We start from the raw sequence: 13,421 nt of genomic DNA, 5'->3' as shown, positions 1-13,421 counted from the left end.
GGTCCCTGTAATTTTTTAGTTTTTGCTTTATTGGTCCTATATTTCCCCTTAATTTTCCTTTTTATCCCTTGTTTTTTTAAAATTTTGCATCTAGGACAAAAATTGTTCCACATGCTACCCAAATCAAATTATACCAAAATTACGGGGTCAAAATGAATCAACGTCGAGAGTAAATAGACCAAAATAATTTTAGACGAGGTAAAGTTTCATGGGTCGAGTTCCATTTCATTATTTCAATTTAGTCCCTGGACAAATTTGTAAATTGGTCCCTATAATTCTAGAATGATTTAAAATTGTTAATCCCTCCCCCTTCGAAAAAATAATTTGTCAAGCCGCATGGGTTAGATACGAGCATTTGTGATATGGAATCAGCCTAATGGAAAGTAGGGAACGGATTACCTTGATGATCAAGATTAAGAGTAAAGAAAACTCATTTCTAACTCGTGATTCGAATCACTCCACAAGAGATTTGATTAATACTACTTGAATGACTCTAACATGCAAATTCTAAACACCCGAATTTGCAAAGAAAATCTTAACTTTCAACAAAGTTAAAAAAAAATAGAAATTCTATTTTTTTTTAATTTCAAAATGTGATGTTTCTCATCAAAGAAAGGAAGGCTTTATACGGTCTTTACAACCTTAACCTATGTGACCCATAACTCCTAAATTAAATTGACTAGTAAATGAGAAATACTCATAACTTCTCTGTTAAGATGGTAGTTAACCGTGGAATATGATAACTTATGTGGTTATAATATATCTTTAACCCCTATATTAAAAACTAGCTTAAATATGACAAACAAATATTTAAATTATAATTAAATAGTGCAACAAATGAAATGTGCTTATTATTCTTCCTTGTACTAATTTCATAAATTTAACCGAGTTCATTAAATGTAACTTAAAATGCATTTAATGCATCTATTTTTTGAAGCTCAACTTTGCACAAGATATGAGGGAGGTGTTCAGTTTTCTAGAATTTCCTTTGATAAGCTCACCATTGCTTGAATATAAGTGTACAAGGTTTATTGTAGCTTCTTGGCTCTCGTCCTTGTAATTGGACCTTAGGTTTATTGTAGATATATCAATTCGATAGGTAGAAATTTACTCCAACTTCTAAAAGATTTATTTTAACCCTTAATATTTAAAGTTTGTTTCAAAACTACTGTTATTGAATTTTTTTTTCGTTTAACTCGTAGATGAAAATTTTGTATATGCTTATGTGAACAAATTTAAGCCCGTACATAGAAAGGGCATACGATGCATCAGTGAATCATCCCTAATAGAAGTGGTTAAAAAATTCGGTGACCAAAGAAACCCAATCAACTCAACCCAATCCAACTCATACGAGTTGAGTCAGGTTGTAACGACCCAAAATTTTCTACTTAATTTAAGGTCGCTACTGTATACATACCATAAACATTGAATGCAGAAGACTTCATTTAAATTCCATAAAACATAACTTTTAACTTAAAACACAGCCATGGACTTACGTGTTTCAAAAACATCTTTAAAACGACACAACAAAAGACCCGAAATAAAATAAATAAGCGTTTAAGTTTAAAACATCTTATTCTATCCTAAGTCTAAGAAAATAAATACCACTATCCTATGCATGTGCTATGATCTCGAGTTGCGATGTCGTCGTCAGCCGTACATGAATGCCTTGCCTTAACCTGAAAATATAGTAGCACATGGCTTGAGTATTTAAAGAAATACTCAGTAAGTGACCCCACTATTGGGGTTAAATGCAACAATCACATGCAATGAAATGATGGGACCTATCTTTCATTTTGTTTCGTTTCGTTTTCCCTACAGTGTTGTCCTAACGGGTAATCATGGACGTGTACCATATACTCTACACACAGCCCATACGTGCGAGTATGGGCTCACCAGCTAGTTCGCACACCGCTGGCCACTGTCCTTATCCGGTGGTCATACTCTGGGAGCCCCTTATGCTGGGACCCGTTAAAACTAGAACCGTCACGGCAGCGCTATGCAATGCATAACGATCGTTGTCCTGCCATTGAATGTACGCGTCCGTACCCTCATGATGGGATGGGGGTATCCCCCCATATGCATGAACACACATAATGCATGAGATCCCCCTATTTCTACATTTATCTTTAATGACCATAACCCCCTCTCACATCCCAGGCTTCATGTCATTCTCATTTTCATTTCACATTTCATACATATTTCTATCGGGGTTATGGTTCTAGACAGTTTACCATGTTTCATGTCATACAATTCATGCGGTTCACATTCACATATTCCATACAAACATGTCATAATCATTCAAGACCTCATATCGTTACATGCATTACACATCACATCATACTAAAAGCATACATAGCATACTTTTAGTATGATGTGAAATGAAAATGAGAATGACATGTTTACGTTCACATAGCATACATTCACATTCACATAACTACGTACTTAAGCACAATAATCTCGCATACAATGTATCATATCATAAACAAGTCATAACGTAAACACTTCATAGTTATATAGTTCTCTAACTTATCATAGTCTTAACGTTCTTATACCTATCACAGACATATCATTACGTAACGTACCTCAGTCATATCTTCACAAGAACGTACCCTAACGCTATCGTTCTATCAATCTATCACAAACCTATCCCTTTCTACCCATAACCTAACCGTATTCTTTCATCAATCTTTCCTATCCATAGCACTCCGGTATGTAACCTAACCTTAACGTTTCATGAACGTATCTTACTCCTATCGTTACATTTCGTTTTGTGCATTCTTCTCGTATCCTATCTCAAACATATCCTTGAGCACATCGTACCATAATTATTATCATACAAACCACATATTATAATATAACATAACATATAGGAAGCATATCGATCCACAGACAATTCACACATATCAATATATATAACACGTGCAGAACCACAGGGCACATGTCAACATCAAATATAACCATGCCGATAGTAAGGTCACTTACCTAGCTAGCTTAAGTCGTTGTCACAAATACATCTTTAATGAAAGTTCGATTCCGTCCTTTGAAATCCGAGTCAACCTATATGAGCTATTGACATCAGTTTCGAGTTTGAATTTCTACAAAATTATTTCTCTAATTTAGATTGATCCATGTGTTATACTTCAGCGAACGTTAGAGTCTTTGCCTGAGTTAGATCTTAAAATATTTATATATATTTGTTATAGTATTATTTTCATTCAAACCATTTAATACCCATAAAAAATGTTCAGATATTCTGTTTTCTCTCACACTGTTTAATACTCTTGATAATTTCAATTATATTCAGAATCTTTCCTCCCTGTCTCTTACTGTATTTCCCTTCTTTAGGATGACTTTTAATATCATTAAATAAAATAAAAGAAAAACTACTGACCTCTTCAAATGCAATATTTTTCTAGCAAAAATATCTCTTATTACCAAAACTAAATTTGAACCTTTTTTGTCGTGTTTGTTTGTTTTTGCAGGAGAGAATGAAATTCTGATACGTTAAATCTGTTTAACCCTTCCTTTTTAATTTTGTTTGTTACCTTTTCAATTAGGTTAGCAATTATTTTAGCCAATTTAATCGATTCTATTTTTTTCTGCTATTGATCCTGACAATCTTCGTAAATTGCTAAATAAAACTAAATAATTGGATAAAGAAGAGGAGATCTGATATATAACTTAGGGAGAAATCTCAAATCTAAATCTTGATAATCTCTGCAAACCCATCTCCTATAAATTTGATGCAGGGCATTTCTGTTTTCTCAAATCTGACTTTTTTTCATTTCTGTTTCATTTTTGCAGGAACTTAGGTGTGTTGAGGAGAGATTATTGGGGAAAGTGACTAGGTGGAGAGATTAGGGAATAATTATTTTTATTTACTTATTTATTAATTTATTATTATTATTTTTTTACATAATAATAATTTTTTTTATAATAATTTTTATTTATTTATTTATTTATTTTTGGGCTGTTACACGGGTTATAAATTTTTTATGGGTTAGGTTATATTCAAATAAATGAAAACTTTATACCGTCGGTTCATATTCTCAAATTAAATTGAGTTGGATCAAATTAACTCGAATTTATTATTAATTTTAATATAAATATATATATTTGTTTACTATAAAATTGTGTATACTTATATTTATTTTTTTAATTCTATAATTATTTTTTTTATTGTTTATTCTCCTACCATTTTTACAAATATATATATATATATATATATATATATATATATATATATATATATATATATATTTAACTATTTCGAAGGTAATATATATCGAACTACCTCCGCTAATTTAGGGGATGATCATGAGTTTATAATCAAGTAATCCCCAAAGTAAAGCCATGAGAACTTACACTCAAAGTGGACAATATCATACCATTGTGGACGAGAACTTACACTCAAAGTGGACAATATCATACCATTGTGGAGAGGCGTGTTCATCTAACATGGTATCAGAGTCATGCCTTAAATTATTGTCTATTCTACCATTGTGGAAAGTCGGGTTTGATTTATTAGTTATTACTATTTATTAGTTGATTTTTATGTTTTCGGTAGATTTGTAAAGCTGTTTATACAACTAATTCATAACTTTGATTGTATATTAAATTTAGTTTTTTTTTTTTTACTCCTATTTTCAAGTTACTAATAGAGATGTTCATTTAACTCAAGGAGTCGAGACCGAGACCCACAACGACCAATTGTCGTTTATGTTTTAAATTGGTGGAGAGAGTTTCGGGACACGCCTTGAATGGAGAATCTCCATCCACATTAGAAATGAAGAAGTGGGGTAGAGTTTTGATATAAGAAATTTTCACATCACGAGAATAAATGAAAATTTTTACAAATATATACAACTGTAACGACCCAAAATTTTATACTTAATTTAAGGTCGCTACTGTATACGTACCATAAACATTGAATGCGGAAGACTTCATTTAAATTTCATAAAACATAACCTTTAACTTAAAACACAGCCATGGACTTACTTGTTTCGAAAACATCTTTAAAACGACACAACAAAAGACTCGAAATAAAATAAATAAGCGTACCATAAACACACAGCCATGGACTTACTTGTTTCGAAAACATCTTTAAAACGACACAACAAAAGACTCGAAATAAAATAAATAAGCGTACCATAAACATTGAATGCGGAAGACTTCATTTAAATGTCATAAAACATAACCAACTTAAAACACAGTCATGGACTTTTAAAAAGTCTTATTCTTGTGCGTGTCATCCTTGCTAATCTTCTCTTGTATCGTTCCAATTTTATGGGATGTCCCTCAATATATATAGAAATATTAAAATTTGTGATTTTAAAATACACAACTCTCCACATGGCTTTGCTTTGGGTTTCCCCAAAAGGCCTCACACTAATGGAGTTAGTATTCCTCACTTATAAACCCATGATCATTCCCTAAATTAGCCGATGTGGGACTTCCATCATCCAACAAATGGTACTTTTGGTACTTTTAAATTTTTGTTAGCATTTATAAATATATTATTAAGAAGTCTTTTAATACTATTAAAAAATTTAGGGTATTTTTGTGTTATAGATTTTTTTTTTTTAATTCGATTATATTTCTGAATTTTTTTTTTCTGTTAAGTTTATGGATATTTTTATTATTTTAGTTTATATATATCGAGACAAAATGACAATTTGATGTTTAAAAATAAGTTTTTTTTTTCATGGGAATTGTGTCTTGTGGTCTTAAATCGAGACATATAGTTTTGGTACAGAAAAGAAATGTCACTAAGGGGCTCAACAGCCTTATCAGTAGATCTCCCTCCGTCTTATAGTACCTCTAGCAAACAAACTTCGAGCTGCTAAACCGACAATCTCTATGAATTTTCTACGAGATGTCTCAATTTCCACAAAAATAAATGAAAAAATTTACAGAGAAATGGATAATGAAATAGGTGGCAAGAATGGGGACGGAGAACGCTTTTTATTTAGATATAATATTTGGAGAATATATTTAGTTATGGAATATATCTCCGATATTATATTTTAATATTCTTTCATTTATGATTTAATAGTATATTTTATTTTATTCTGAATATTTAATTAGTTTATATTTTCCTTATTTGTAGATATTAGTCAGTGACTTGTATACTATTTAAAGCATGAATATCAATTAGAACGATTCCAATTCTATTTTCTCATTCCTAACACTTTCCCACCCCACCGGACTCGACCCGATAGACTACTTTATAAACATGTATAATCATTTGAGAGATAATTTCTAGCATTAAAATAAGTTGATTTTTTTCTCGAACTAAATCAGAAAAAAAAAAAGGATTATATGTAATAAACCGTGCATAATAACATTATTTATGCCGCGTATATTGACATAAAATATAAAATATTAATGATGACTTAGAGAGAGGAATCTAAAAATTAATGTAAAAAGCATTTTAATAAAAATAAAAATAAGAAATACAAATAAATAATATAAATTACTTTTTAAATTTATTAAAAATACTAAATTAATAAAAATATCATAAACTTTTAAAAAATTTAAAAGTATTTTAATTTTTTTAAATAGATAAAATGTATTATAGAATAAATTAAAAAAAAAAAAAAAAAAAAAGAGAGAGTTTAAAATCCGATTTTCTAACGTGCCCTAATTGCGATGAGACAAAAGGAATTAGGGTTATTTTTAGGTGCCACATCTGTAAGAGGGGCCAATTTTTGGGGGAAAAGGGCAGCAAAAATTGGAGCATTGCAAATGGGAATTACCCATTTTCATTGATCGACGAGGAATACGAGGTCCGCCATTCAAAATCAACATCAAAAGCTGAAATTAAATTAATAGCTGGCCACTGAAGGGTGTGGGAGAGAGAGGTGTAGAAACAAAGAACTATAAAATCAGCGCAGTTTTGCAAACCCAGAAAGCCTTTTCGATTTCTTCTTCGCTCCCCCATTTGATCTTTCACTCTTTTTAACTTTTCAATTCTGCAAATGGGTGACGATAAAAAGCCTAAATCCGGCGTTTGGCCCACTGTCAAGCCCTTTGTCAATGGAGGGGCCTCTGGTATGCTCGCCACTTGCGTCATTCAACCCATCGATATGATCAAGGTACAACAAATCTTCGGATTTACCGGTTGTGTTTTTGTGATTCAACAGGATTTTGTTACTTGTTCGTTGTAATTCATGTTGTTTGCTGAGATTTTGATCTTACAATTAGTTCGTTAATGGAATTTAGATCTCTAAGGGTTGTGGGGGTCTTTTTTTTTATTTTTTTTAATCTGTTTTCTGGCTGTTTTTGTACTAGATTTACAGAACTTTTGTTGTTTATAATAATGTGTTCTTGATTTGGTTCAGGTGAGAATTCAGTTGGGTCAGGGCTCAGCGAGCGAGATAACCAAGAACATGCTTAAGACGGAGGGAGTTGGTGCTTTTTATAAGGTGGGTTTTAAAGATCTAGTTGACGTCTGTGATTATTTGAATTGCACTGTTGATCTTGGTGTGTGGTACATTGTAAAATACTGGCTTGGTGTTAACTTTCTTGCTGTGTTGGTTATGAGATCTTGTTCTTTTGAGATCCTTTGAGACGCCTGGAATATGGATATGCTGGTTTGGAAATTGGCTTATATACTTGATCTGTGCCTGTATTAGTTGACTAGTTTGTTTCTTTCCATCATCCTCCATTTCAATCTCATTTTCTCTTTAGAAATGTTTGATGTTGGCCATGATGCTTGGGGGTTGGGCAATGTCTAGATCAGTTGATTTCTTGGGTCACTTGCTTGTATGTATGTTTTGCGTGTGATTTGCTTTTGTGAGATCCCACGTCGGTTGGGGTCGGTTGAGGAGGAGAACGAAGCATTCTTTATAAGGGTGTGGAAACCTCTCCCTTGTAGATAGTTATATAAACCTTGAGAGGGAAAATCTAAAGAAGATAATATCTTCTAGCGGTGGGCTTGAGCCATTACAATGGTATCAAGATACCGATCGATTTGCCAACAAGGTGGGTGAGCCCTAATGGGAGGGTAACCTCTCCCTTGTAGATAGTTTTATAAACCTTGAGGGGAAGCCTGAAGGGGAAAGTCCAAAGAGGACATTATCTGCTAGCGGTGGGCTTGAGCCGTTACAAATGGTATCAAGACACGGATCGATGTGCCAACAAGGATGGTGAGCCCCAAAGGGAGGGTGGACACAAGGCGGTGTGCATGCTGGGCCTCGAAAGGGGTGAATTGTGAGATCCCACATCTTCCCCTAAGGAGGCAATATCTTATAGCAGTGAGCTTGGACTGTTACAAATGGTATTAGAGCCATACCGAACGATGTGCCAGCAAGAAAGCTGAGCCCTGAAGCGGGGTGGACACAAGGCGATGTGCCAGTAAGGACGGCCCCGAAGGGGGTAGATTGTGAGATCCCACATCGGTTGGAGAGGAGAACAAGGCATTTTTTACAAGGGTGTGGAAACCTCTCTCTAACAGACTGTATTTTAAAATTTTTGAAGGGAAAGCCCAAAGAGGACAATATCTTCTAGCGGTGGGCTTGGGCTGCTATCGACTTGTAAGAGAAAAAATGAGGTCCGATCATTTCAGCTTGTTATCGTGCTAATACATCGGGCAAAGTTCTTACTTTTACGTGTTATTTTCATGTTTATTTATGTTATTCACAAAAAAACAACATAAAAATTCTCAAATGAAAGTGCTTAATATCAAACAGGGCCTCTCTGCTGGGCTCCTTAGACAAGCTACCTATACCACTGCACGACTTGGATCATTCAAGTGAGTGTTCTTCTGAATTTCATTCTCAAAGAACTCTCTTAGTAGTGAATTATAATGAACGTTCTTTCTATTCACTTCCATAGGATTTTGACAACCAAAGCAATTGAAGCTAACGACGGCAAGCCCCTTCCTCTTTATCAAAAAGCTTTATGTGGGCTAACAGCTGGTGCCATTGGAGCATCATTTGGCAGTCCAGCAGATCTAGCGCTTATCCGAATGCAGGCAGATGCCACTCTCCCCGTTGCACAACGTCGACACTACAAAAACGCATTCCATGCACTATATCGTATCGTTGGAGACGAAGGTGTTTTGGCTCTCTGGAAAGGTGCTGGGCCAACAGTAGTGAGAGCAATGGCATTGAACATGGGCATGCTTGCTTCCTATGATCAAACTGTCGAGTTTTTCAAGGATAACCTCGGTTTTAGCGAAGCTACAACAGTTCTTGGTGAGATTCTTTCCACATTTCATGATTGAAATGCTTGGCAGTTCATCATTTGATCATGTTCTTCATGAATTAATCATGCTTTATTGTTCTTCCTCTTAGGTGCAAGTGCAGTTTCTGGGTTCTTTGCTTCAGCTTGTAGTTTGCCATTTGATTATGTGAAGACTCAGATTCAGAAAATGCAGCCAAATGCTGAGGGGAAGCTTCCATACTCTGGCTCTTTGGATTGTGCCATGAAGACCTTGAAATCTGGTGGCCCATTCAAATTCTACACTGGCTTCCCTGTGTACTGTATTCGGATTGCTCCACATGTCATGGTACGTACGATCTCTCCCGTTTTCTGTTATTGTCGTCGCCCCGAGCTGGCCTAGAGGACATCAATCATTATTGATGAGTATTTGTTCATGATTCACTTCTAAAGTTTGGATATATGGCTATGCAGATGACATGGATTTTCCTCAACCAAGTTCAAAAATTCGAGAAGTCTATTGGACTATGAGGTTCGGAATGATGGGGCGTTTCTTCTCGACCTGCCACAATCGGCCACAGTCGTAAGGAACATTTTTTCGCCCTGCTTTGAGGCTATGTCATGGTTCAACATCGCACCCGTAAAAGTTTGACTTATTGTCTTTTTTTTTTTGTCGTAGTAGAGTTGAGGGACTAAATTGTGAGCGTTGAGTTCGAGTTCGAGTTGCGATCGGATTATAGGATTTTTTTTTTCTTTTTTCAAGAGCATAAAATCCCATTGAAAATTTTGGATGGGGTCATTGATTTGTCAAAATAAAGTTTTGGGGACAAAAGGGATATGCTGATATCAGTTTTGTTATCTTTCAATATAGACGATTTCTTTATACAACTTTCTATCTTTTTGGTCTATTCATCCATGTTCGAATCAAACACAATATGAACGATAATACCTCATCGGTTGAACTGTGCTTGAATCAAACAAACACTTATGGTACAAAAGGTAATCAATATCTTATCTACTAGACCGGGTTCGAATTGTCAATTTTTTTAATTGAAGTTTTTTAAGAGCATGTCTATCTTTGTCTTATATTGGATAATGGCTCCGAATTCGAATTTTTAAAATAAATTCATTCTAAAACATAGAATCCAGTTACCATCAGGGAGAATCCAGTCATTTGAGCTCAGTATAGATAAGTAGAAAATTAGGTTATGTAGACAATATTCTTTAGATAGAGAGTCGGTCTGATCTCCCACTTGTGATTTCTCTTAAGGGAAGGTACGCCAGGACAAGGGTCTGTGAACGTGTTTATAGACTTTTTGTTTTAGGGGTAGACTCGTGCCCTCTCCCGATGCCTAAACTAAACTTGGCGCAGCTTGTGACTTCTCTTAAGGGAAGGCACGCCAAGGACAAGGGTCTGTGAATGTGTTTACAGACTTTTTGTTTCAAGGGTAGACTCGTGCCCTCTCCCAATGCCTAAATTAAACCCGACGCAAGTCACGCTATGGAGTTCAAATAGCTCAGCATAGCCTAGTCAAAAATTGGCCCTTTCTATAAGTTAATTTTTTGTAGTTGTGGCAAAGTGCTATAAATTTATCGTCGCCTGAGAGATTCGAACTCTCGCGGGGAAACCCCATGTACTTAGCAGGCACACGCCTTAACCACTCGGCCAAAACGACTTTTGTTCAAATAATCATAAACTTTTTCAGATAACCAAATACAAACTTTATTTCATCAAACCCTCCTATAGCCAACTCACAATATTATTTCATAAACACTATATGCATAGAAAATATGAAGGTCCCATCACTCAAACTTGTGTCATTAGGTTTATAAGGAGTTATAACTCGAAATGTAAGGAATAATTGAACTTATGTCGCCTAAAACTCGTATTTTCAAGTACGGTATTTTGACCACGAATTTTAAGTTGCACGTGACTCTTAACCAACAAAAAATATTTCTCCAGTTTTGTGGTATATAGGGGAGTAACTTTGCTATTATTCCTTAACAAACCTCTGTTGTCGTTCAGCGGTTAAGATATCTGGCTTTCACCCAGGAGACCCGGATTCGATTCCCGGCAACGGAATTGTATCATGAATGGTACTTATAGGCTCCCAATCATATCCTTGTAATATGCTAGGGTACCCCTAGGAGTTACTACACTCTTTTGTGACTATGTATGTATAATAGTTGTTAGCTTGTATGAGAGTCCTTAGAACCTCGAGAACGAACTTATGAGAAAGTGAGTTCCAAAGAGTAAATAGACTCGATGGGGCAAAGAGAAAAAGAACATTGATATGTTTTGAATTAATTTTTAAATTAAATGCATGCAGATTGCGAAAATTCCTAAAGTTAGAGAAACAGTGAGCAATATTCTTGTACAAGATAATAAAAATAAAATACAAAATAAAAAAGCACCAGTGGTCTAGTGGTAGAATAGTACCCTGCCACGGTACAGACCCGGGTTCGATTCCCGGCTGGTGCAAATTCTTTTTTTCATTTTCGTTCTTTTCTTCCTTGGGTTTTTCATTATTTTGGACTTTTAGTTCATTAATAAATTAAAGTTAAATAAGACTTTATTTTGATAATCATGTAATTTTTAGTTTTTAAACTTTATAAAATATGTTTATTTTATTACATCTTTACATTAATTTCTATCTTTTTCTAATAAAACATTCACATTCATAGCTAAATTATAAAAATAAAAACAAGTTACAAAAATAAAATCCCCTTATAAATTACTCATATTTCAAAATGTAATTTGAATTTTAATACATTTGTAAAGAAAAAAAAAAAAAAAAAAAAGAAGTCTGGAATCGTGTTCACGGTCTTAAATTTTAAAACAAAAAATTCAGAATCAAATGTGACGCTTGAGTAGAGTATAGAGATCTCAGACCCCAAATTTTGAGACATCGAAATACGGGAAGTGACTCAGAAACTATGCAATGCAATGATGAAAGCAAGAGAAGACAATGGGAAAACGCCATAAAATTTTGCGCTAATTAAAACTTGACAAACGTTTGTTGCATTACAGTGGAAAATAAATCAAGTATGTATGTGTGACATGTACATTTTTAAAAGAAGAGGAACGGGAGTCGGGATACAAGATGTATATAGTAATGCAGACTTCAAGACATGTGGATTCGATGGACGCTTTGGGTTAACATCCCTCTCTGACTATCTGCATGATCAATGCCTTTCATAGGTCAAATCATCTGTGTAGGGTAACCTAGCTAAACTCTATCACTCAGGTTACACAAACCCTAATTGACCTCACGCTTAGCTCAACGGTACTAAACCGAAGTAGAAAAGGTTGTGGAGGCTCCTTGAACGCCACATAGTCTACTACCAGCATCGTGGTACCTTTATTTTCCTATGGGGTCGCTGTGGTGGTGGTCATCTAGGCCTTTAGGACGATCTTGACGGTCTTGACGTATCTCAATGACTCCAGACTATGCAATTCTGACTTTTCGAGTCTAGATCGGTCAGGAGCATAGGGTCTCACCCTTTGATTGAACATCTCACAATTCCATAACGCTCGTTCTCTAGAGGCGTTTCGTCCTAGGTCTTAGACTAGCCAAACTAACTCACGCACCCTAGCCTAAGGTCGTTTATACTACTAATCGTCTACAGGGAGAGTCACACAATCAATCACTTGGAGCTAATGTACATTCTATCATGCAAATAAACATACAATGTTCGACAGGGCGATAGCATCCGTTAAGCACTCGGAGTGTAGATTTCATAAAATCTCATCCTCCAACATAGCATGATATTATACAAGTAATATAAAACGACAAAGTACGACATGCGTGGTCAATTTATCCACATACACATACAGTAGCATATAATCACGTGTTTAAGTCATAAGCCTAGGTATAGTTCATCCTAAACTAATCCTAGAATCGATTTTTCTTGCATGCATACAAATCCAAGTGATCCCTAAGTATTACTTTCTAAGAGTTCATATAGTTACTTACTAGTTTAACGTGTACCTTCTCAAGTTCCTCTACTCGAGGTGTACACAAATTCCAAATTTTCTGCTAGATGAGCCTAATTCATATTAAAATGAGGTTAACATCGAAATCGAGACATAAAATAAACAATCAAGCATCAAATGGGCAAAAAATAGGGACCTCACGCACCTACAGCGCTGTAACGACCCAGATCCACCGCTAGCAGATATTGTCCTCTTTGGGCTTTCCCTTCGGGCTTTCTCTCAAGGCTTTAAAATGCGTCTGCTAGAGGAAGGTTTC

The 13,421-nt window shown here is 34.9% G+C and overlaps 1 protein-coding gene and 2 non-coding genes across 3 annotated transcripts; 2 read left to right on the top strand and 1 right to left on the bottom strand.

Moving 5' to 3' along the window:
* The first annotated feature begins 6,653 nt into the window (after positions 1 to 6,653).
* LOC111794568 (mitochondrial dicarboxylate/tricarboxylate transporter DTC) lies at positions 6,654 to 10,056 on the top strand. Its single transcript, XM_023676605.2, has 6 exons — positions 6,654 to 7,100; positions 7,347 to 7,430; positions 8,697 to 8,758; positions 8,842 to 9,203; positions 9,303 to 9,517; positions 9,643 to 10,056. The coding sequence occupies exons 1-6, from the start codon at positions 6,984 to 6,986 to the stop codon at positions 9,697 to 9,699; spliced, it is 897 nt and encodes a 298-aa protein (XP_023532373.1). The 5' UTR covers positions 6,654 to 6,983; the 3' UTR covers positions 9,700 to 10,056.
* Positions 10,057 to 10,762: 706 nt separating this feature from the next.
* Positions 10,763 to 10,844, bottom strand: TRNAS-GCU (transfer RNA serine (anticodon GCU)). The gene has a single exon. It is a non-coding gene; the product is annotated as a tRNA-Ser (tRNA).
* A 735-nt stretch (positions 10,845 to 11,579) lies between these two features.
* On the top strand, positions 11,580 to 11,650 carry TRNAG-GCC (transfer RNA glycine (anticodon GCC)). The gene has a single exon. It is a non-coding gene; the product is annotated as a tRNA-Gly (tRNA).
* The last annotated feature ends 1,771 nt before the right edge of the window (positions 11,651 to 13,421 follow it).

Source organism: Cucurbita pepo, chromosome 18 (assembly GCF_057944985.1).
Source record: "Cucurbita pepo subsp. pepo isolate OVF chromosome 18, ASM5794498v1, whole genome shotgun sequence".
Lineage (NCBI taxonomy): Eukaryota > Viridiplantae > Streptophyta > Magnoliopsida > Cucurbitales > Cucurbitaceae > Cucurbita > Cucurbita pepo.
Note: the sequence above shows the minus strand (reverse complement) of the source record. Positions and strands in the feature narration are given on the sequence as shown.

Excerpts from the sequence above, each read along its gene's own strand:
- LOC111794568 (XM_023676605.2), top strand. The coding sequence starts at position 6,984 with ATGGGTGACGATAAAAAGCCTAAATCCGGCGTTTGGCCCACTGTCAAG. Across the intron at positions 8,759-8,841 it reads GCACGACTTGGATCATTCAA|GATTTTGACAACCAAAGCAA; the intron begins GTGAGTGTTCTT and ends TCACTTCCATAG. Across the intron at positions 9,518-9,642 it reads GGATTGCTCCACATGTCATG|ATGACATGGATTTTCCTCAA; the intron begins GTACGTACGATC and ends ATGGCTATGCAG.